This window comes from Anolis carolinensis, chromosome 3 (genome assembly GCF_035594765.1).
Source record: "Anolis carolinensis isolate JA03-04 chromosome 3, rAnoCar3.1.pri, whole genome shotgun sequence".
NCBI classification, from domain to species: Eukaryota; Metazoa; Chordata; class Lepidosauria; order Squamata; family Dactyloidae; genus Anolis; species Anolis carolinensis.
This window is the reverse complement of record NC_085843.1, coordinates 204,355,159-204,378,594: the sequence shown is the minus strand read 5'-3', so window position 1 is coordinate 204,378,594 and position 23,436 is coordinate 204,355,159. Positions and strand designations below refer to the sequence as shown.

The window sequence follows — 23,436 nt, the reverse complement described above, 5'->3', positions numbered from 1 at the left end:
CAATGAAAGTGTTTCCAATCTTGTGCTTTCCACGAGGCCTATACCCTCCTATACTGTGGAGAATCCAACCCTTATATTTACCTCGGAGTAAGCTCGGTTGGGCTCATTAGGGGTGCATCTACACTGCAGAATTACATAGTTTGACTCCACTTTAATTGTCATATCTCAATGCTATGGAATCGTGGAAATTTATACTTTTAATTGTGGTTCCCTCGCTAAACTACAAATCCCAGGAGTCCATAGTATTGAGCCATGCCAGTTGCAGTGGCGTCAAACCGCATTAAATCAATGGTGTCGATACACCCATGGAGGAAACCCTGGGCCCTTCCACACAGCCCTATATCAAGGCAGAAAATCCCACAATATCTGCTTTGAATTGAGTTATCTGCGTCCACACTGCCATATATTCCGGTTCAAAGCAGAAATGTGGGATTTTATTCAGCTGTGTGGAAGAGGCCCCATTGCAATCAACAGAACCGGAGTTAGTCAAGATGAAAACGAGTTGGAGATACCTGGGTTCCAGCCATTCATTTCCCACTTTTCCTTTTGAGGCAAGATTGTGGCTGGATCAACGCTGCCAAATAATTCAGTGTGAACCGCATTTTATATTATAGACAGTGCAGGCCCAGCGTTATTTGGCCACAAGGAGACCCTAAACTGCCGTGGGAACTTAACTGGGATCGATTTCTGGCGGGTCACCGTTCTTCCTCCATTAAAGGCGAACTGATCTTAACCTTCTTACAACTATTTGAAAGAAAAGACGGTCTTCTTAAAGGAGAAAAACGATTTCCCCGCGAACCTGGAGCTATGATCTTGATTTATGGCCGCTTGATAAACGCCGCTGGTTTGGAAGGAACTCATCCTGGAGTTGGCGGGAGTTTAGTTTTGCGTAACTTTCCTTTGCGGCTCACTGGGAATGCTATTGAATGCTGTTGAATCCACTTTGGCGGGCAAAATCTAGCGAAAGAAAGTCCGGTTTGGGGACGGACACGTGAAGGCAAGGGAGGCGCGTGTGAATGTGTCTGACACGTATCTTTTGGCCGCGGTGTTGAGCGAAAAACAGCTAGCTAGCACGAGGTTTTGGAGTCGTTTGAAAACTACAGTTTAAGAACAAACTTCTCATGGAGAGTCCAGGGCCTCTGGGCTTCGTGGCAGAAGGCGTTTCCAAGTATTGGGCGTTTCGGGTGGGACTTAAGAGGGGCTTGAGTTCACGGTTTCTTGGCGTTTTCCTTCCTCGATCCCCTTTTTCCAGATTAGGGAAGTTTCAGGACAACCCGCATCCATTGGATGGGACTTGTGTGTGTATATATATACAGTAGAGTCTCGCTTATCCAACATAAACGGGGCCGGCAGAACGTTGGATAAGCGAAAATGTTGGATAATAAAGAGGGATTAAGGAAAAGCCTATTAAACGTCAAATTATGTTATGATTTTGCAAATTAAGCACCAAAATAATATGTTTTACAACAGAGAAAGCAGTTCAATACATCATAATGTTATGTAATAATTACTGTATTTACTAATTTAGCACCAAAACTTCGCAATGTATGGAAAATTTGACTACAAAAACATTGACTAAGGCAGACTGCGTAATCTAGAACGTTGGATAAGCGAAGGTTGGATAAGCGACACTCTAATGTGTGTGTGTGTATACACACACATACAGATATACACACACATATATGGTATAGGTATATATATGTATGGGGGCAGTGTGTTAAAGCACTGAGCTGCTGAACTTGCAGACCAAAAGGTCGCAGGTTCGAATCCGGGGAGCTGAATGAGCGCCCGCTGTTAGCCCCAGCTTCTGCCGACCTAGCAGTTCGAAAAATGTGAGTAGATCAATAGGTACCTCTCTGGCGGGGAGGTAACGGCGCTCCATGCAGTCATGCTGGCCACATGACCTTGGAGGTGTCTACGGACAACGCCGGCTCTTCGGCTTAGAAATGGAGATAAGCACCAACCCCCAGAGTCGGGACACACGACTGCACTTAACCTCAGGGGAAACCTTTACTCTCTATATATATATATATATATATATACACACACACACACATACATACACACACACACACACATACATGACATATATATATATAGTTGGAGGATATATAGGGCATTTCAGAAATGCCTGCAGCCTTGGACACCGAATAGTAGTCTGTTGGGATTATTTGAAGGCGAAGTAGAAATGTGGGAAGAAAGATTCAAGCAGAGTTACGGATTCCATCCAAAATTACATATTTATGGATTATATTTATCTTTGTATGGATTATATTTATATTTATGTATGTATATTATATTTATGTAATTTCTGCTCTGCTCCGTGGTCACAGAGTTGCAAGCCACGCTTCAATATTATTTGCACTTATCTGGGCATAGCTCTGTAATGCGGTTAATTAAGGGTAATAATAATGATGATGATGATAATAATAATAATAAAACTTTATTTCTAATCCACCCTCTCTCCCCAAAGGGACTCAGGGCGGCTTCCAGAGCAAAGGGCAAACATTCAACGTCACATAGGTAAAGGTTTCCCCTGACGTTAAGTCCCGTCGTGTCCGACTCTGGGGGTTGGTGCTCAACTCCATTTCTAAGCCGAGGAGCCGGCGTTGTCCATAGACACCTCCATGGTCATGTGGCCGGCATGACTGCATGGAGCGCGGTAACTAACCTTCCCGCCGGAGCGGTACCTATTGATCTACTCACAATTGCATGTTTTCGAACTGCCAGGTTGGCAGAAGCTAGAGCTAACAGCGGGCGCTCACTCCGCTCCCCAGATTCGAACCTGTGACCTTTTGGTCAGCAAGTTCAGCAGCTCAGCGCTTTAACACGCTGCTCCATCGGGGGCTTTCTTCAACGCCACATTCTTAATAATAAAAACACAACCCTCTAGAAATAATAATAAATAGATTACAAACACGAATAAAATTGAACTCACGGGAAAGATGGACGACCAGGCTCCATAAAATACATAAGCAGTAAATACTATTTAAATATGAGACATAAAATATAAGATATAGCTATTAAAGTGGATATATATACATTTAAAAAAAGAACAGGGAGGGATTTCATTCCAGAATGATAAACTGTGTATCCCAGCTCTGTGAGAATAAGAGTGCATCTATATCTTCATATTTATATGTATACTATACACATATACGTGTATAATATTTATAGATAGATATCACTATATACATATATTATATGCACATGTATGTGTGCATATACACACGTCATTTTACAGATACATGTGTATATGCTGTTTGTGTGTATATATGTGTGTGTGTATGTATAAACATACTTCTCTTTCTCTCTCTCTATATATATACACACACTAATAATAATACAATATAATAATATATATATTATATATTAAATGTAATATTACTAATAATATTACCATATAATGATATAGTACAATATAGTAATTTTAGGCTTATATTGTGGTATGCTAATAATATATTGTATGTTCATTTGATTTGTAAGCCTCTCTGAGTCCCCTTGGGGTGAGAAGAGCGAGATATAAATATAGTAAATAAATAGCAAATAAATAAATAAACAAATATGTGTACACACACACACACACACACACATAGACATACATGTCTCAGGGCCTTTCCACACAGCCATATAACCCAGAATATCAAGGCAGAAAATCATCCCACAATGCTTGATTTGAACTGGGTGATCTGAGTCCACACTGCCATATATTCCAGTTCAAAGCAGAAAATGTGGGATTTTATTCAGCTGTGTTGAAGGGGCACAAGTCTCTCTGTGTGCAGTCTGCATGCCTGTATTTCATAAATTCTAGGGCTGGATCTACACTGCCCTATATCCCAGGATATGGTCCCAGATTATCTGTTTATCTCAGATTATCTGGAAGGGTAGATTTATATAATCCAGTCCAAAGCAGATAACCTGGGATCAGATCCTGGGATATAGGGCATATACCCAGATCACCGATCTAAGGTAATTTCAGTGCTCACATATATGTGTGTATGTATATGTATGTGTGTATATATGTGTGTGTGTATACATATATGTTGGAGTTACACACACAAAATATATATATATATATATATATATATATATATATATATATATATATATATATATATGCACACACACACATACACTCACACTTATAATATATGCATACACGTTGAAAGTGTAACTCATATATATATATATATATGTAGAAAGAGAGAGAGAGAGAGTTATACTTTCAAAATGTGTGTGTGTATATGTGTGTGTGTGTGAAAGCTTTTGAGGACTTATTGAATTCATTTTTACAAGCAAAATTGATGTTAAACCAACTCCTTAGAAGAGATAAGGACACAGACATTGATTGCAATATTGAAACATAGGGGGACACAACAGAAACTTTTCCTTTCTATTTTTAAAAATACTTTATTGACTGATTTCTTCATATGGCCCTTCCACACAGCCATATAACCCAGAATGTAAAGGCAGAATATCCCACAGTATCTGCTTTGAACTGGGTTATCTGAGTCCACACTGCCATATTTGTGCGGTACTTTGAAAGTAGTTGTATATTCCAGAAACTTGGCTGCCACAAACTAGGTTGAATTGGTTTGAGACGCTATGAGACATTCCTCGGAAACCTATATCAAACTGTGTTACTGTGAGTTTTCCGGGTTGTATGGCCATGTTCCAGAAGCATTCTCTCCTGACGTTTCGCCCGCATCTATGGCAGGCATCCTCAGAAGTTGTGAGGTCTGTTGGAAACAAGTCAAGTGGGATTTATATATCTGTGGAAGGTCCAGGGTGGGAGAAATAACTCTTGTGTGTTTGAGGCAAGTGTGAATGGTGCAATTTCCCACCTTGATTAGCATTGAATAGCCGTTCAGGTTTAAGGTCTAGCTGGTTACTGCTTGGGGGAATCCTTTGTTGGGAGGTGTTAGCTGGCCCTGATTGATTCATCTCTGGAATTCTTTTGTTTTCTGAATGTTGTTCTTTATTTAGTATCCTGATTTTAGAGTTTTTTTTAATACTGGTAGTCAGATTTTGTTCCTTGTCACGGTTTCCTCCTTTCTGATGAAATTGTCCACATGCTTGTGGATTTCAATGGCTTCTCTATGTAGTCTGACCTGGTAGTTGTTAGAGTGGTCCAGCATTTCTGTGTCCTCAAAAATTTTCTGTTTCCAGGTTGATTCATCAAGTGCTCTGCTGTGGCTGACTTCTCTGGTTGAGTTAGTCTGCAGTGCCATTCATATTCCTTGATTCCTATGTAGACTTGGTGGCCCCTGGTGGCGCATTGTGTTAAAGCGCTGAGCTGCTGGACTTGCGGACCAAAAGGTCGCAGGTTCAAATCCAGGGAGCGGAGTGAGCGCCCGCTGTTAGCCCCAGCTTCTGCCAACCTAGCAGTTCGAAAATATACAAATGTGAGTAAATCAATAGGTACCGCTCCGGCGGGATAACGGCGCTCCATGCAGTCATGCCGGCTACATGACCTTGGAGGTATCTACGAACAACGCCAACGCCGACGCCGGTTCTTGGGCTTAGAAATGGAGATGAGCACCAACCCTCAGAGCCGGACACGACTGGACTTAATGTCAGGGGAAAACCTTTACCTTTACCTATGTAGACTTGATGAACCAATCTGGATAAAGCCATTCAATGCTAATCAAGGTGGCCGATTGCACCATTCACACTTGCCTCTAACAGACAAGAGTTCTTTTTTTCTCCAACCCTGGACCTTCCACAGATATATAAACCCCACTTGCCTAGTTTCCCAACAGACCTCACAACCTCTGAGGATGCCTGCCATAGATGTGGGCGAAAGGTCAGGAGAGAATGCTTCTGGACTACAGATGTGCGCGAAAGGTCAGGAGAGAATGCTTCTGGAATATAGCCATGCAGTGATTCCGGCCAAGAAGGCCTTCCACAAGCTATCATCATTATAGTTATTATTATTCTGCATATTAGATATTTACATTACGACTCATGACAGTAGCAGAATTACAGTTATGAAATAGCAACGAAAATAATGTTATGGTTGGGAGTCACCACAACATGAGGAACTGTGTTATGTATTAGGAAAGTTGAGAACCACTGGTGTATAGCCACAACATGTAACGAAATCTGAATATAGTAATCTGTTCTTGGTTTGTTGTATGTTTTCCGGGCTGTATGGCCATGTTCGAGAAGTATTCTCTCCTGACGTTTCTCCCACATCTAAGGCAGGCATCCTCAGAGGTTGTGTCACTTCACAACCTCTGAGGATACCTGCCATAGCAGAGGTTGTGTCACCTCACAACCTCTGAGGATACCTGCCATAGATGTGGGCGAAACGTCAGGAGAGAATGCTTCTTGAACATGGCCCGGAAAACATACAACAACCCTGTGGTCCCGGCCATGAAAGCCTTCGACAACACATTGTTCTTGGTTGGACAGTTGTTTAGTTGTGCGGTCCTGACTTTGAAAGTTTTTCTACTCCAGAAACGTTGTTTTTGTGTCTGTCACAATTCGTGTCAGGAGCAACTTGAGTCGCTTCTGGAGTGAGAGAATTGGCCGTCTGCAAGGACGTTGCCCAGGGGACGCCCGGATGTTTTGATGTTTTTACCATCCTTGTGGGAGGCTTCTCTCATGTCCCCGCATGGAGCTGGAGCTGACAGAGGGAGCTCATCCACGCTCTCCCCGGGCGGGATTCGAACCTGGCAGCTTTTAGGTCAGCAACCCAACCTTCAAGTCACAAGGCTTTTATCCCTAGGCCACCGGAGGCTCCAATAATAAATGCCAATATAAAGGCCACAGTAGGAACAAAAACTATACAATGTGCCATGAAACATCAAAAACAGAATTTAGAGCAAATACGTTTACATTTAGGATCCAGAAAAGTACAGTGCAAACTGAATTCTGCTTGGGCATTTGGCCTTTTTCCAACTCTTTGCTTCTATTAGATTGAATTGGTTGAGACTGGATGAGATATTCCACGAAAAACTATAGCAAAAGGTGCCTCAGGATATCCATGTTTTTATGATAGAACCAACTAGGAAGTGGCACTGATAATCCGGGAATTATACGTTGCGTAGTGTGATGTGTGTGTGTGTGTTTTCCTTCCGCTCAGGTGTGGTTCCAGAACCGGAGGACGAAGTGGCGGAAGCGCCACGCGGCGGAGATGGCCTCGGCCAAGAAGAAGCACGACTCCGAGACGGAGAAGCTGAAGGAGAGCTCCGAGAACGAGGACGACGACGACTACAACAAGCCCCTGGACCCCAACTCCGACGACGAGAAGATCGCCCGCCTCCTCAAGAAGCACAAGGCCGCCGCCGCCGCCGCAGCAGCAGCCGCCGCCGCCTCTTCTTCCTCTGCGCCGCCCGCCCCGCCCGCCCCCTTGTCCCTGCTCAGCCCCTGCAGCAACGCCTCGGAGCCCTCCTGACCCCCAAGCCCCCTTCTCCCCCTCCCTCCGCCCCTCCGGCCAAGCAGGGTAGCCCACGCAGCAGCCCAGGAGGCTCCGGACTGGCTGCAGTGTACAGCTCTTCCCCTTTGGGGAAACAAACCACCCATCCGTGTGTCTCTGTGTCTCTCTCTGTGTATATTTTTACAGAATAATAAGTTATAAAAACCGTCGTGGACCAGCAGAAGCAGCAGCCCTTCCTTATATGAGAGCCACGCTCGCTTTCTTTCCTTCCTTCGTTTGTTTCCCATCCCTCTCCCTTTCCCTCCAGGAAGGAAAAGTTCTCTTTTCAAGCCCTTTCCTCCCAGCCCCCTTGTCTCCCCATTCACTAAGGCCAGGGAGCCTCCGGTGGCCTAGAGGATAAAAGCCTTGTGACTTGAAGGTTGGGTTGCTGACCTGAAGGCTGCCAGGTTCGAATCCCATCGGGGAGAGCGCGGATGAGCTCCCTCTATCAGCTCCAGCTCCATGCGGGGACATGAGAGAAGCCTCCCACAAGGATGGTAAAACATCAAAACATCCCGGCATCCCATGGGCAAAGTCCTTGCAGACGGCCAATTCTCTCACTCCAGAAGCAAATCCGGTTGCTCCTGACACGAAAAAAAAAACAACTAAAAAACTAAGGCCAGGACTATAGCCAAATTTTTTTTTGGGGGGGGGGGGGGTTGCATTTTTTTTTAGTACAGTAGAGTCTCACTTATCCAACACTCGCTCATTCAACGTTCTGGATTATCCAACGCATTTTTCTAGTCAATGTTTTCAATACATCGTGATATTTTGGTGCTAAATTCGTAAATACAGTAGCATTACTGCATATTGAACTACTTTTTCTGTCAAATTTGTTGTTAAACATGACGTTTTGGTGCTTAATTTGTAAAATCATAACCTAATTTGATGTCTAATAGGCTTTTCCTTCATCCCTCCTTATTATCCAACATATTTGCTTATCCAACCTTTTGCCAGCCCATTTATGTTGGATAAGTGAGACTCTACTGTACTTCCATAACGCAAAGTGATTTTGAAATCGAGCTCGAATGGATAAATTTCAGTGGGGATTTGGTTAACCAGTTAAAATTCATGAATAAACCAGGTTTTTTTAAACCTGAAAAACCCTACCCCCCCCCCCCCCCCACACACACACACACATTCCTTCCACACAGCTGAATAAAATCCCACATTATCTGCTTTGAATTGGAATATAAGGAAGTGTGGACTCGGATAATTTAGACCCTTTCTACACAGCTCAATAAAACCCCACATTTTTTGCTTTGAACTGGAATATATGGCAGTGTGGATTCGGACAACTCAGTTCAAAGCAGATATTGTGGGATTTTCTGCCTTGATATTCTGGGTTACATGGCTGTGTGGAAGGGCCCAAAGCAAAAGGGCCAGCTTGCCTATATCCCAGGATCTGATCCCAGAATGTCTGCTTTAAACTGGATTAAATGAGTCTCCACTGCTAGATAATCTGGATCCATCTGCACAGCCATATAATGCAGTTTGAACCACATTATATGGTCAGCATAGGCCCATATAATGTATTTTGATAAGGGATTAACTCAGGCCCCTTCTACACAATATACAATCCAGACTCATATAATCCAGTTCAAAGCAGAGAATGTGGATTATTTGCTTTGATAATCTGGATTATATCGCAGTGTAGATCCAGCCTCAGGCCTCTTCTACATTGTTGTATAAAATCTAGATTGTCTGCTTCATACTGGGTTATATGGCAGTGTAGACGCATATAATCCAGTTCAAAGTAGATGATGTGGATTATCTTCTCAGGCCCCTTCTATACTGCCATATAAAATCCAGATTATCTGATGTGAGTTCGATTATATGGCAGTGTAGACTGGTATAATCCAGTTCAAACCAGATAATGTGGATTATCTGCTTCAATAATCTGGATTATATGGCAGTGTAGAAGGGGCCTCACAAATAGGCCAGGAGGGCTCCCCATTTTCTGGTACTTTCAATTTTAAACATCCTTCACAGGAAGATAAGGTCTGTTTTTGGTTTTAGTGGGGCTTAGTTGTGAGTAGTAACCAATTTAGGTTTCCAATTCTCTGGTGTTATCAACTTTAAATTTAGGATGGATCCACACTGCTCTATATCCTGGGATCTAATCCCAGTTTGTCTGCTTTAAACTGGATTATATGAGTCTACACTGCCAGATAATCTGGGATAAGAAGATAATCTGGGATCAGATCCTGGGATATAGGGCAGTATGGAAGGGCTCTAAAGCCCCATCTACGCTGCCATATAAAATCCAGATTCTGGATTATATTTGTCTATACTGCCATATAACCCAGTTCAAAGCAGATAATTTAGATTTTATATGGCAGTGTAGATGGGACCATAGTTAAGGGGGAAAGAGTTACAGTAGAATGGAAGAGGGTTTGGTCCCACTTCGAACACCTTTAAGGAGTTTGGTGTTGAAATGCTGAGAATGAAGAGTGATGGGGGATGGAATATTTTCCTAAAACTAGGCTCTGTTCCTATTTTTGCTTCCATGAGACTTTTTGGGATTGAAGAGATACTCCAGTACAGTCTGGGTGGTGCTGGGCGTTGTAATCTGGGAAAGTAACTTCTCCAAGCATTTGCTGCCTCCCTGGAGCTTAATTATTAGATTTCTCCCATGGATTTGGTGCATCTTGGTGGAACTACCTGCTAGTTACACCCCACACTTTCAGAATAAATCTACACTGTAGAATTAATGCACTGTAGTTTAACTTCACTTTCATTGCCATGACTAAGGAAGCCTGTAAGTTGTAGTTTCACAAGGCCTTTAGCCTTCTCTGGCAAATAATAATGGTACCTCACCAAACCACAACTCCCAGTATTCTATAATATGAAGCCTTGGCAGTCAAAGTGGTGTCAAACTGCATTCTAGAGAGTAGATGTGCCCATCGATGCATTTGTTTGGAAGGAAGCCCCATTGAAGTTAAAGGACTTGTCTGGGTGAACTAATGCTGGGGTAACATTGTCCTTAGGCTGTTGCCTTTTAAAATTAGGATCCCCCCCCCTTTGCCCCCAATCCTTTCCTGCTCCTAACAATCAAGGTTTTGTTAAGGTTTTGTATATGGGTCGCAGACTCCAGCTCAACCACTTTGTATATAGGAAATGACAGATTTTTGTGATGTATATTTCTAGTGTAAAAAAAAGAAGTCAAGGGCAGTTTTCTTTCCTCTTATTTTTAAATTTGGGGGTTTGGATGGTTTCACTTCCCTATGAGTTGTTTTGTTGTTTTTGCCATGCGAGGAAGAGAGAACTGCATCACCCGGTTTTGACCTCAGACTCTTAAGGTTGGAAAGGCTTTGTATAAATCAATAAATTATTTAACAAACTGCTTTGGCAAAGTTTTTAGCCTTTGGGTGTGGTGGACAAAGGTTTTCTTCCTGGGCTTCCATCCTTGGAGTTATTGATATTGCCTCAATGCTTGTTCGGATCTGCAACCAGTTGTAAGTTATATGTGCATTTTCTCATCAAGCAGTACAAACAGCTATAGCAGAGTATTTGATGAACCAACCTGAACACAGCATATTATTTGAGAACACAAAAATGCTGGACCACTCTAACAACCACCCTGTCAGACTACTCAGAGAAGCCACTGAAATTCACAAGCATGTGGACAATTTCAACAGAAAGGAGAAAACTATGAATAGGAAGAAAATCTGGCTACCAATTATTTAAAAAACTCTAAAACTAGGTCAGTAAATAAAGAACAAAACTCTGAAAACAGGGGAATTCCAGACATGAAACAATCAGGGCAAGCTAACACCTCCCAACAAAAGATTCCACCAGGCAGGAAGCAGCCAGGCTTTGAAGCTGCAAGACCATTCAATGCTAATCAAGCTGGCCAATTGCAACATTAACACTTGCCTCAAACAGACAAGAGTTCTATCTCCCACCCTGGATATTCCACAGATATATAAACCCCACTTGCCCAGTTTCCAACAGACCTCACAACCTCTGAGGATGCCTGCCATAGATGTGGGTGAAACTTCAGGAGAGAATGTTTCTGGAACATGGCCATACAGCCTGGAAACCTCACAGCAACCCAGACACAGTAACCTTGCAGAAAAATAAAATGCTGCTTATCAATCTTCTTGCATCCCAACTAAAGTAGACTCAGTAAATCAATCAGATGTAGTTATGTGTTGACTCAGCATTTAATATTTGAGTCTCTTCTAGTTTGGGACTAACCACTAGGCCAAGGCCTGGTTATTTAGATCTTCAGACTACTCTTCTTTCTCAGGAGTCGATTTCTAAAACTGATCTTCATTCATTCATTATCATTCATGACCATTGACTCCGGTGGGAACTGGACTGTATCCAAGGTACATTTGTGATTGTTTTGCAAATTTGGACATCCCTTTGCTAGAGAGGGAAGTTTTTCTAGGCCAGAGACAGGTCAGTTCAGAGTTGATTAATACTGTAGTTAGATGAAAGATTTTTTTTAAGAGCAAAAAAAATACACTCAGATTTTATTTGTCAGGCATATTAAAATATTCCATGCATGTAACAACTGCCTACGGATAAAATAACCCCTTTTCATCCACACCTGTTTCATGTGTGCTGTTAACAAGTTGGCAGAAGCAAAGCATTGAGAAGTAGCTTTCTGGATTACAATTCCCCAAATTCTGGTAATGTTTTTTTCCTAAAGACACTCTCCATATTGCTGAGTCTACACTCTGCAAAGAAACATTTACTAGATCTCAGCAGATGATGATTTAGCTTGCAACCAGGCTGTTAGCCAGAAAAAAAAGATTTGGGAAGGGTTGAAAAGTCCCCCCCCCCCCCCAAGATTACTTTTCTGGCCAGTGTCTCCTGATCTGGCACAAGGTCCTGAAATTACCATCATTATGTAAAGGTTCTTCACAGGTAATAGATTCTGAATCATTATTGCCTCTTTAAGTCAGTTCTTGTCTGCCACAAAGGACAATCATTTCCACAATTGGCAAAAGTTTATTTCTGTTTTCTTCTGCTTTCTTCTTATTTCCTTTATCATGGAGATGTTTTCCCACCAAGAATTAGCAAGATGTTTTCAGCCAAGCACAAGTTGTTCTGATGGTACTTTTTGGTGTCTATTGAGGACTTCTATTGCATTTTTCCATCACACAAATGGTTTAGCAGCCATTTCTGATTATCACCTTTACCCCTAACTTATCCAAACACCACACCATACTTACAGAGCGCACCTTGTAGATGAAATGAGTAGGCTAAACAGGGAAATCTGCTAAACCATTTGGGTTGAAAAATTCAAACCTTTTCTTATCCATAGCAAATACATATCCCAGCAAAGGTGTCCATGGATTTTGCACTAACTGAGCTTTCACTTGGTCATCAGAAGCAGTTTTGTTCATATAAGGCTTACCAATGACATAGCTTCTTGTCTTTGCTCCTATTCCATGGTTTCTTTGGCAATGGGAGACACCTCTGTTTCCAACTGCAATTCAGGTCAAATCCCCATCCCATGCCTTAGACTTTGCCTGCCAGCTGTAGGTAGACCAACTTGGTTACTTCCACTATGTTGGCTACTAGAGTACCTAAATTCCTGAAAGAAACTAGAGCCTTGGAAACTAAGCAGGATCAGCCCTGATTATTATTCAGATGGGAGATAGCTAGTGTATATCAGATGTTATCCTTATACGAGGGTTGAATGAAAAGTAATGCCTCCACCTTCGTTACTTCGGTTTGGATGGGAATATTTTAATAAATCAAACACAGAAATAATCCTTAGAATGTGCTCTTTAACTACCACTATTCACTTTTCCACATAATCACTAGACAACTGGATACATTTCTGTCAACAATGAACAAGTTTTCTGAAGCTGTCAGGGAAGAAGTCGACACTCTGTTTCTGCACCCAGCGTCTCACAGTACCCATCGTGCACAGATCTTCTGATAGCCAAGCGAAGCAATAATGTGACCCACATGTTCTTGTGAAATGCTGATTATGCTTGAAATTTCTTTCCGAGTGATACGGTGATCATCCTGAATCAATCTGTCAACCTTTTGCTTGTGAAACTCGGTGGTTGCTGTCACAAGACGTCCAACTCTTTGTTTGTCACGCAAGTCAGATGTTCCCACCTCAACATCTTTAAACTTACTCGCTCAACAACGCACAGTACCCACATCAACACAATCACCATAAACAGCTTGCATTCTCTGATGAATCTCCTTTGGAGTGACACCTGCTGTCAAGAATTCAATGTCTTCACGTTGCTTATGTCCCATTGAATGACCGTCTGAGCAGGATTCCATACTTTGCACTTTAACAACACAACCATTTAATGCTAAGGCTTCCTGCCAAATAGAACTGTAGTGGAGAGTCTACTGAACAAGCCAGTACCTGCCGCATGCCAGTACTACCATCTGTTGAGGAGTTACGAAGGTGGAGGCATTACTTTTCATTCAACCCATGTATAATCAGCATTTAATGTTTGCCATATGTGTGTTTTGTAAATCGCTCTGTCTCCTTCGGGGTGAAAAGGGTGGGGTATAAATACTGTAAATAAACAAACAAATCTACACTGCCATATATCCCAGGAATTGTTTCCTGGTTATCTGCTTATTCCAGATTATCTAGCAGTGTAGACTCATATAATCCATTTCAAAGCAAATAATCTGGGATCAGATCCTGGGAGATAGGGCAGTGTAGATACAGCCTTGGAAACTACAGTCTGCTTTATTAGAGACCAGAATTGCTTAAATATACAAGTCTTAAGAGTAATATCTATTCATGCATTCAGTCAGTCAGTCAGTCAGACAGACAGACATTCTCTCTCTTACACATACACATAGATTGTACACTTATGGATGTGTCAAGACAATTGACATCAGCAGGGCATTAAATGGGGAAAATCTTGTCTGGTGACAGAGGCATTATTAATGTGTGGCCCTTTACCAAGCACTCTGGATCTCGCAAATCTCCTGGAAGAAATTTGAGAAGTGTAGCATGATAAAAAAAATCCCCTTCACTAGATCCAGACCACTCTGGAGATAAGAGGCAAACTCAGTTTGATGGGCAGCTCTGCTTTTCCTTTGGAGGCTAGCTCCTCCAAGGTCAAGCTAATCACGTCAAGGATGCCATCCATCCATCTTGCCCTTGGTCGGCCCCTCTTCCCTTTTCCTTCCATTTCCCCCAGTATTATGATTTTTTCAACCTTCTCTTAGGCACATTTTAAACCAGAAGTTCCCAACCTTTTTGTTTGTTTGTTTGGAACTTCAACCCCCAAAAGCCTCAGCCTGCTTGGATCAAAGGTGGGGAACAACTGTCTTAAACAATTGGCAGATCTTTTTTTTTTTAAAAAAAAAAGATGCAGAGCCCTTTGTCTTCACCCTTCTGATTTTAACAACTTTGTTTGTTGAAGGGGCTGGAAGATTTTGAAAGCCAGTGTAATGGAGTTGGCACATTTTGGTTGGACTAATAAAGTATCGCCATGTATTTTGTTGTATCATGACATGTGTTAATTTACAGAACCCCATGTTCGTAAAAATTAACTTTTTTTGCAGAGGTATTAGTGGTCACTTCGGGCAGGCCCATTGGCAATAGTTTCTAATGAAATATCCTCTTCCTTCAAGTCTTAAAAAGTCCTGGAAAAGTATACCCTTTGGCAAAATTTGGGGCTCCATCCACACTGCCATATAATCCAGTTTCTGAATTCAGATTATCTACTGGCAGTGTAGATTTATATAATCCAGTTCAAAGCCGATAACACTATGTAAAAAATTTGAAAAAAAAAGGTTTCTGGTTAAAAGTATTATTTCCTGTTCGATTGTGTGGTACTTACTTTAAAAGTAGTTGCTATACTCTAGAAACTTTGTTTTTATGGCTGCCACAAACTATGTTGAATTAGTTGAGGCTCAATGAGATATTCACTGAAAAACTATAGCAAAATTTGCAGCGGGATGTTCCGCAAAAGCAAAGGTTTTGCAGTATAATAAACTTTCCCCCTGCTTTTATGATAGAACCAATTAGGAAATGACATTTATAACCCAGGAACAAAAAAAAGTGTTACATAAAAAAATCGATTTAGAAACTGGATTATACGGCAGTGTTGATAGGACCTTAGATATTTTCCTGGATCTTTCATACCTTCTGAAAAGTTTCGACTTTTAGGACTGAGAGGCAAAGGCAAACACACGCAGAGAAGAGAATGGCACCCGTTTTCACCAGGATCGGTTTTATTGCTTGAGAACCAAAATGCTCATTTCCAAGTGAACACGCAAAAGGCAAACCTTTTCTCCCAAGACCCCTTTCCTTTTTTTAAAAAAAATCTCTGAGGGCTGAGTGAACATTGCTTCAAGGCTCCTCTCATGATGCATCAACATTGTAGATTAAATGCAGTTTGACACCACTTTCCCTGCCATGGTTCAGTGCTATGGGGTTCTGGGAGTTGTAGTTTTGTAAGGACTTGAGTCTTCTCCATCGGAGTGCTGGTGCCTCACCAAACTACAACCGAGTGGAATCCATAACCATGGCAGTTAAAGAGGTGTCGGGATGCATTATTTTTACAGATGTGCCCACAGTATCTACAGTTCAGACTACAATCTGGAGCAGACTCACAGTCCCACTGATTTACCAAGGACATACACCAAATTTTTGGAGTTCCTCGAATTATTACTTTAAAAAAACCTTTCCACAAACATGGCTCCATCCCTCGGTTCTTGAAGCCCATAGTGTTTTTCAATCAATAATCAATAAAGTCTTCCGTATTTGTGTTTCATCATCAACAACACACTTTTTAATGCTTCAGGGTTTGTTGGTTCTGGAGGGAGAGTCCTTTTTTTGGGAAATGTTGGAAAGGGAAAAATCCCAATTAGCATCCAGATTTACGAACCACTGGATTCTCTCCTTGCAATGCTGAAGCTGCTACCAAAATTTGCAACTGACGTGGGACTTTTCTCTCTCTGGGACCCCACTCCGTGTTCAGGCATTGCTGTTTTCATGAAACCCAAATCTGCTGCTGAAATAAGTGACTGCAGAAGGTGAATGGGGTTCTGCTTGGGATGTGTACACTGAGGACATCAGGGCATGGAATCTTTATTTTGGAAACTACAGCTCCCAGAAAACTGGCTGGGGATTCTGGGCACTGCAGTCCCTGAAGGTAGCATTTCCAAATTCAAGGGTGGAAGTGGTCACTTCGGCACACAGGTTCCCCTTCTCTTGGAAGCCCTGTATCTCCATTCCCAGGTGTGCTCAGGCCCGCATCCAAGAACACGCATCCAGGGCCCCTTTGCACCACCCAGTAGGGTGCATATACACTGTAGAAGGAATGCAGTTCGACACCACTTGCGCTGCCCTGGCTCAATTCTGTGGAATCCTGGGACTTGTAGTTTGACAAGTTATTTCGCGTTCTTTGCCAAAGAGCAAGGGTGCCTCATCGGCGACAAACCTCATTATTCCATAGCATTCAGCCATGACAACTAAAGCAGTGGCAGTTATAGTATGATCATTCATTCCACTTCTAACTGCTAGAACCCCCAGTTATAGTATGATCATTCATTCCACTTCTAACTCCCAATCCTATGGATTCTTGGGATTGACAGTTTGGGGAGGGATGTTAATGTCCCAGTGCACCAGATCCCAGTTGGAAATGAAGCAGGGTCATCCCTGGATAGCACTTGGATGGAAGACCACCAACAAATACCAAGTGCAGAGGATGGCTAGACTACCCTTGAATATTCCTGGTTTGTGAAAACCCCATGAAAATTATTGGATTGCCATAAATCAGCCCACTTAAAGGCACATACATTTACAATTCTCAACTGGAGAGCTCTAGCGCCCCAGAAAACTACATATCTTAAGATTTCATAGCAGTTAAAAGTGGAATTAGAGCACTATAAATGGATCTAGTGCAATGGTTCTCAACCTGTGAATCCCCAAGTGTTTTGGCCCACAACTCTCAGAAATCCCGGCCAGTTTACCAGCTGTTAGGATTTCTGGGAGTTGAAGGCAAAAAACATCTGGGGATCCACAGGTTGAGAACCACTGATCTAGTGAAAGGCCTTGATCCTCAGCCATGTTGACTTGGGTTGCATCTATACTGTAGAATTGCACTTTGACACTACTTGAACTACCCTGACTCAATGATATGGAATCTTGGGAATTGTGGTTTCACAAGGTCCTTAGCTTTCTCTGTCAAAGACGGCTGGTGCCTCATCGAATACTCCCACAATTCCATAGCATTGAGCCAGGGCAGTTCAAGTGGTATCAAACTGCATTCATTCTGCAGTGCAGACACACCAAAGAAATGTGTAGAATTTAACCACTGAGGAACTGGGATGCAATGGAAAGTAAGCAGTGGTAGTGGAAACAAACTGCAATTTCCCAATGGGAGACTTTCTCTTTTCGGAGCAGGAAAGACAAACGGCGTATCATTATAAATTATTTTCTATATCTGTGTATATATATATAGAGATCTCTATACACACTCACATACAAATATATAAATATATACACTGATAGAAAGCAGCTGCGGTCATGTGATTCAAAAAACCATGGAACATGGCAGTAGAGTACATAACATGGAAAAAATAATAAAACAAAAAAGTCTATAAAAATGACAAAAATAATAATTCAACCCCCCCTTCCCATGAACCATAAAACTCAGTCAACATACAAGTGATCACAGCGCAACTTCTATACAAGGCAATGTACAAAACGCGTAACTTGGCATGAAGCTGGAGAAAGGGGGATGAAAAAAGTCCTAAATCTCGAAGATTATATAGAGTTTCACATTGACAGACGAGTGAAGTCTCAGAAACAGAGAACTAGAGGGTTTGGGGAGTGGTGGAGTATATATATTTTGGCAACCATAGAATATACGCATCTCCATATAAAAATAAAAAGTCCATATCGGATGTCACAAGATAGACGAGACGGTGAGGTATGAAAGTTTCTTTCTCTCTCCTCGCTTTCTTTTGTCTTCCTTTCCAGGGACCAAATAGAAAATTAAAACAAAACAGCCGAGACGCAGAAAAATAGTGTATGATTAACAGCCTAAAAATTAATAATAATAACAACCATAATAACAGGAATAACAAGAACAGTGACAACAATAAAACCAACAACATGGCACGCAAGGATGCAATGGAGGACGAGGGTGGTGAAGCAAGAGAACAGACCACCGGCCTTCATCATCTTCTTCTTCCTCCTCTTCATCCTCTTCCTCGCTATAAAGCACTTTCCCGGCAGATCTTCTCATGGCGGAGGCACCTTTTCCCTGTCGCAAAATTGATTGGCAATGATTGGTTCAGTTTATTTAATTAAAATATTTTTTAAAAAGAAAATTACAAAATTATTTAAAAAGGGAATGGGGAGAAGGGAAAGAAGGGTGGGGAAAGTCCCAAAAGGAGGTGAGTGGGTGTGGAGGAAAAAGGGAAGGGAATTGGAAAGAAGGAAAGAAGAAGCAAAAAATTCCAATTGTGATATTTACCACCACATCACTGCACGAGACAACACTTGTGTACATTGGCAATAGGTTTACCTGCCCCCGCGGCTATTCGGAAGGACAGGAACACGGGCTGCAAAAGAGAAAGGAAGAAAATATGAGAAGAAAGGAGGCTAGAAAGTTGAGCCAATCCCAGGCATCACCAACATTTCTCTCATAAAATCACAGAATCATAGAGTTGAAAGAGACCTCATGGGCCATCCAGTCCAACCCTCTGCCAGGAAGCAGGAAAATCACATTCAAAGCACCCCCGACAGATGGCCATAGAGCCTCTGTTCAACATCCTCCAAAGAAGGAGCCTCCACCACACTCTGGGGCAGAGAGTTCCACTGCTTAACAGCTCTCACAGTTAGGAAGTTCTTCCTAATGTTCAGGAGGAATCTCCTTTCCTGTAGTCTGAAACCGTTGTTCTGTGTACTAGTCTCCAGGGCAGCAGAAAACACGCTTGCTCCCTCCTCCCTGTGACTTTCCCTCACATATTTATACATGGCCATTGTGTCTCCTCTCAGCCTTCTCTTCTGCAGGCAAAACATGTCCAGCTTTTTAAGCCATTCCTCATAGGGCTTGTTTGCCAGACCCTTGATCATTTTAGTCACCCTCCTCTGGACACATTCCTGCTTGTCAACATAATAATAATAATAATAATAATAATAATAATAATAATAATAATAATAACTTTATTTTTATACCCCACCCCATCTCCCCGAAGGGACTCGGGGCGGCTTACATGGGGCCAGGCCGATAACATCTCCCTTAAATTGCGGTGCCCAGAATTGGATACAGTATGATTCCAGGTGTGGCCTGACCAAGGTAGAATAGAGGGGTACCATGACTTCCCTGGATCTAGACATTAGTCATGGGCCCGGTATTTGTATCATCAGTTTGTTTCATGTTTCCATTTCGTTCCATCCATTCGGATGGTACAGAATGGGAAAACCCCCCGGAACGAAAATAAACTCGATACGAAGGGCAGGTGAGAGTGGGTACCGTCTCCAAGCCTGCTTTTTAGATTGATTGCTGCGCATGTAGGCCCAAGGCTCCCGGGCCTGCCAGGGCCTGCAGCCGAGTAACCAGCGTTCCTTACTCAGCGCTCAGGTGCAGGGCCTTGCAGGGCTTATGCTTTTGGGTTGTGGAGCAATGCCACCGGCAGCAAACACGATGGGTCTTCAGTCCCAGCCTGGGAGCCCTTTGACTCCCCAGATGGTAAGGCAAACCCGGTCCAAAGGCGCATGCATGCCAATAATGGGTCGAAAACCGAAAACAAATATCTGCTCTCCAGATTTCGGGTGGCTCAGTAGAAATGGATCAGGGGCCCCACTGAAAGCCAGGACACGAAACGGATCAAGGTTTACCCCGAATGCACACAACTACTAGACACTATACCCCTATTTATGCAGGCCAAAATCCCATTGGCTTTTTTACTGCTGCATCACATTGTTGGCTCATGTTTAGCTTGTTGTCCACGAGGACTCCAAGATCTTTTTCACACGTACTGCTGTCGAGCCAGGCATCATCCCCCATTCTGTATCTTTGCATTTCATTTTTTCTGCCGAAGTGAAATATCTTGCATTTGTCCCTGTTGAACTTCATTTTGTTAGTTTTGGCCCATCTCTCTAACCTATTAAGATCATTTTGAATTCTGCTCCTGTTTTCTGGAGTATTGCCTATCCCTCCCAATTTGGTGTCATCTACAAATTTGATGCTCATGCCTTCCAGCCTTTCAACAAAGTCATTAATAAAGATGTTGAACAGAACCGGGCTCAGGATGGCCCAGGAAGTTGGTGGGGGCAGATCCGATGTCAAATATGAAATTGCCTTCCTCTGGAAAAAAGGGGGAGACGGTAGGACACCCCAGACAAGGACCCTCTGTTTTCCTTGAATCCTGGCAGTTCCAGGGTTTGGGTCAGTGGTTGGATCTACACTTTCATATAGTTTGAACTGCATTATATGGGTCTATAGCCCCATCTACACTGCCATATACAATCCAGGTTATCTTCTTTGAACTGGAATATATGACAGTGTAGATACAGCCTACATTGAGTATATAATGTAACTCAAGCTGCATTATATGGCAGTGTAGATCCAGTCTGACTCACAAAGAAGTCTGCCCTAGGCCCCTTTTACGCTGCCATGTAATACAGATTATCAGATAATCCACATTATCAGCTTTTTATATGAGTCTTCACTGCCATATAATCCAGTTCAAAGTACATAATCTGGATTTTAGATGGCAGTGAAGAAGGGGTTCAGAATACAAGAAAGGGTTTGGTTTGCCCAGACATGGGGGGTTCCGGACTTTCCAAGGCCTGATCATATTATTGTTAAAAAGGATATCTTAGTTTTTGCCATTTTATATAAGGGATACTGTTCTACTATACTTTTGTATATAATGAACTTGAGCATTTATGGTCTTGGTATTCATGGGAGTTCTGGAAGCAGATCCCTGCAGACCCCAAGGATTCACTGTAAACAGGTATATATACACATTAATATTGTTCGAATATGCATTTTGCAACATACATTTTTGCCTCCTTCATGACTGTGTTGGAAAATATTTTAGGTAACAGTTCTCAGAATCCCCCAGCTGTTAATGGGGGGGGGGGATGATACTGCAAGCCTACACACACACACACACACACAATTTTAAAAGCAGTCCAAAAGTAAAGTTTGATTTTGTGATTTCATATAGGTAAAACGTAAAGGTTTTCCCCTGACATTAAGTCTAGCCATGTCTGACTCTGAGGGTTGGTGCTCATCTCCATTTCTAAGCCGAAGAGTCAGCGTTGTCTGTAGACACCTCCAAGGTCATGTGGCCGGCATGACTGCATGGAGCACCTATTGATCTACTCACATTTGCATGTTTTCAAACTGCCAAGTTGGCAGAAGCTGGGGATAACAGCCGTAGCTCACCCCACTCCCCGGATTCGAACCACTGACCTTTTGGTCAGCCAATACAGCAACTCAGCAGCTTGACCTACTGCCATGTAAGGGACACTATTTTTCTACACCACGTGACTTGAGCATTCATAGATTTTGGAATCTCCGAATCCTGGAACCCAACCCCAGTGGATACAAAGGGCCTATCTAAATACCTATCTATTCAAATCAATATTATTTGAACATGTGCACACCCATGTTTCATAACTTGGGGAAAAACTTGGGCGTTTTGGACTACAACTCCCAGAATCCCCCGGCTGGTAATGGTCTGTGGACGAACCTTTTCCAACTCTGATCTCAGTGAAGCCTACAGAACAGGGGGAAATTTACAGAAATGTGTATAATGATGCTACTTACTGTATCCCATCCCACAAAAGGAAATCTGACATTGTTCCCCCCCCTTCGGTTTCTGAACGTACCATTCTAATAAGCAGTGCTCCTTGATGCAGCAGACCTTGGGATGTAAAAGTCCTCTTTCCTCTGGACAGATCTTACTATATTCATGTTCTCATTATATTCTCAGTGTAGACCCATATAATGTAGTTCATGTTCAGCACTGAATTCATGCTTACCTTGTGGTCCCCCATGCAGACGTTTGGTCCAATGTGGTCATATACCACTTGCCTCTCTTCATTTTCTGACTAGGGAGAAAAAAGAAAACAAAACATAGAAAGAGCTTCGAGTCAGTTCTCACGTTTTTTGCAAGGTGTCTGTGCTGAAGTCAAAGCCACAGGCACGGAGGAGAAATAACAGGAGGGGAAGGGAAGATATACCAAGCTTATTAAAATGGGCAGATCCCCCTGGCATTTAGGGAAAATCAACCGGGCGGGTAAAGGTAAAGGTTTCCCCTGATGTTAAGTCAAGTCGTGTCTGACTCTGGGGATTGGTGCTCATCTCCATTTCTAAGCCGAAGAGCTGGCGTTTTTTGGAGACGCCTCCTCTCCATGACTGTATGGAGCGCCATTACCTTCCCACCAGAGCAGTACCTATTGATCTACTCACATTTGCATGTTTCCGAACTGCTAGACTGGCAGAAGCTGGAGCTAACAGAAGGCGCTCACTCCACGCCCCGGATTTGAACCTGCAGCCTTTCGGTCTGCAAGTTCAGCAGCTCAGTGCTTTAACACAGTGTGCCACCGATTTATTTAATCCATTTATATCGCTCCCTTCTCACCTTGAAGGGGACTCAGAGCAGCCTTACAAAAAGGCAGTATTTTATGCCTTTGATACATACAGTAAAATAAACAACTACATTAAAACCAAAAAAAATTTAAAACATCAATATTAAAATCAATGATGAAAATCATGTCATCCGAAATCACGATTCCAGGCTGTTCCATTAGTAATTTCACTCTTCCATATTCTCATATTGCACTACCTTGCTAGCCAAAAGGTTGGTCCCATAACATGTTTTTACTTTCTTCTTGAAGGTCAGGAGGGAGGGAGCTGCTCTAGTTTCGCTGGGGAGGGAGTTCCATAGGTCAGGGGACACCACTGAGAAGGTTGGTCCCATAACCATGTTTTTACTTTCTTCTTGAAGGTCAGGAGGGAGGGAGCTGCTCTAGTTTCGCTGGGGAGGGAGTTCCATAGGTCAGGGGACACCACTGAGAAGGTTGGTCC

General features: G+C 42.5%; 2 protein-coding genes across 5 annotated transcripts in view; one reads left to right on the top strand and one right to left on the bottom strand.

Moving 5' to 3' along the window:
* Positions 1–23,436, top strand: part of nkx6-2 (NK6 homeobox 2) — a 101,532-nt gene that overhangs the window by 7,258 nt on the left and 70,838 nt on the right. For 2 of the 3 annotated variants that reach the window (XM_062976107.1, XM_062976109.1), the window contains exon 3: positions 7,091–7,624. The exons of the other annotated variant lie outside the window; for it this stretch is intronic. In XM_062976107.1, the coding sequence (XP_062832177.1) occupies positions 7,091–7,402 (312 nt within the window). In that variant the 3' untranslated portion in view covers positions 7,403–7,624. Of the gene's footprint in view, positions 1–7,090; positions 7,625–23,436 lie in introns of those variants that run through there. 3 annotated transcript variants of the gene reach the window in all.
* inpp5a (inositol polyphosphate-5-phosphatase A) overlaps positions 17,802–23,436 on the bottom strand; it is a 330,149-nt gene continuing 324,514 nt past the window's right edge. The window contains exons 14-16 of one of the 2 annotated variants that reach the window (XM_008106714.3): positions 22,389–22,457; positions 18,865–18,952; positions 17,802–18,651 (exon numbers count right to left, since the gene is read on the bottom strand). In XM_008106714.3, the coding sequence (XP_008104921.1) occupies positions 18,872–18,952; positions 22,389–22,457 (150 nt within the window). In that variant the 3' untranslated portion in view covers positions 17,802–18,651; positions 18,865–18,871. The remainder of the gene's footprint in view (positions 18,652–18,864; positions 18,953–22,388; positions 22,458–23,436) is intronic. The other variant, XM_008106713.3, reaches the window with a different exon arrangement.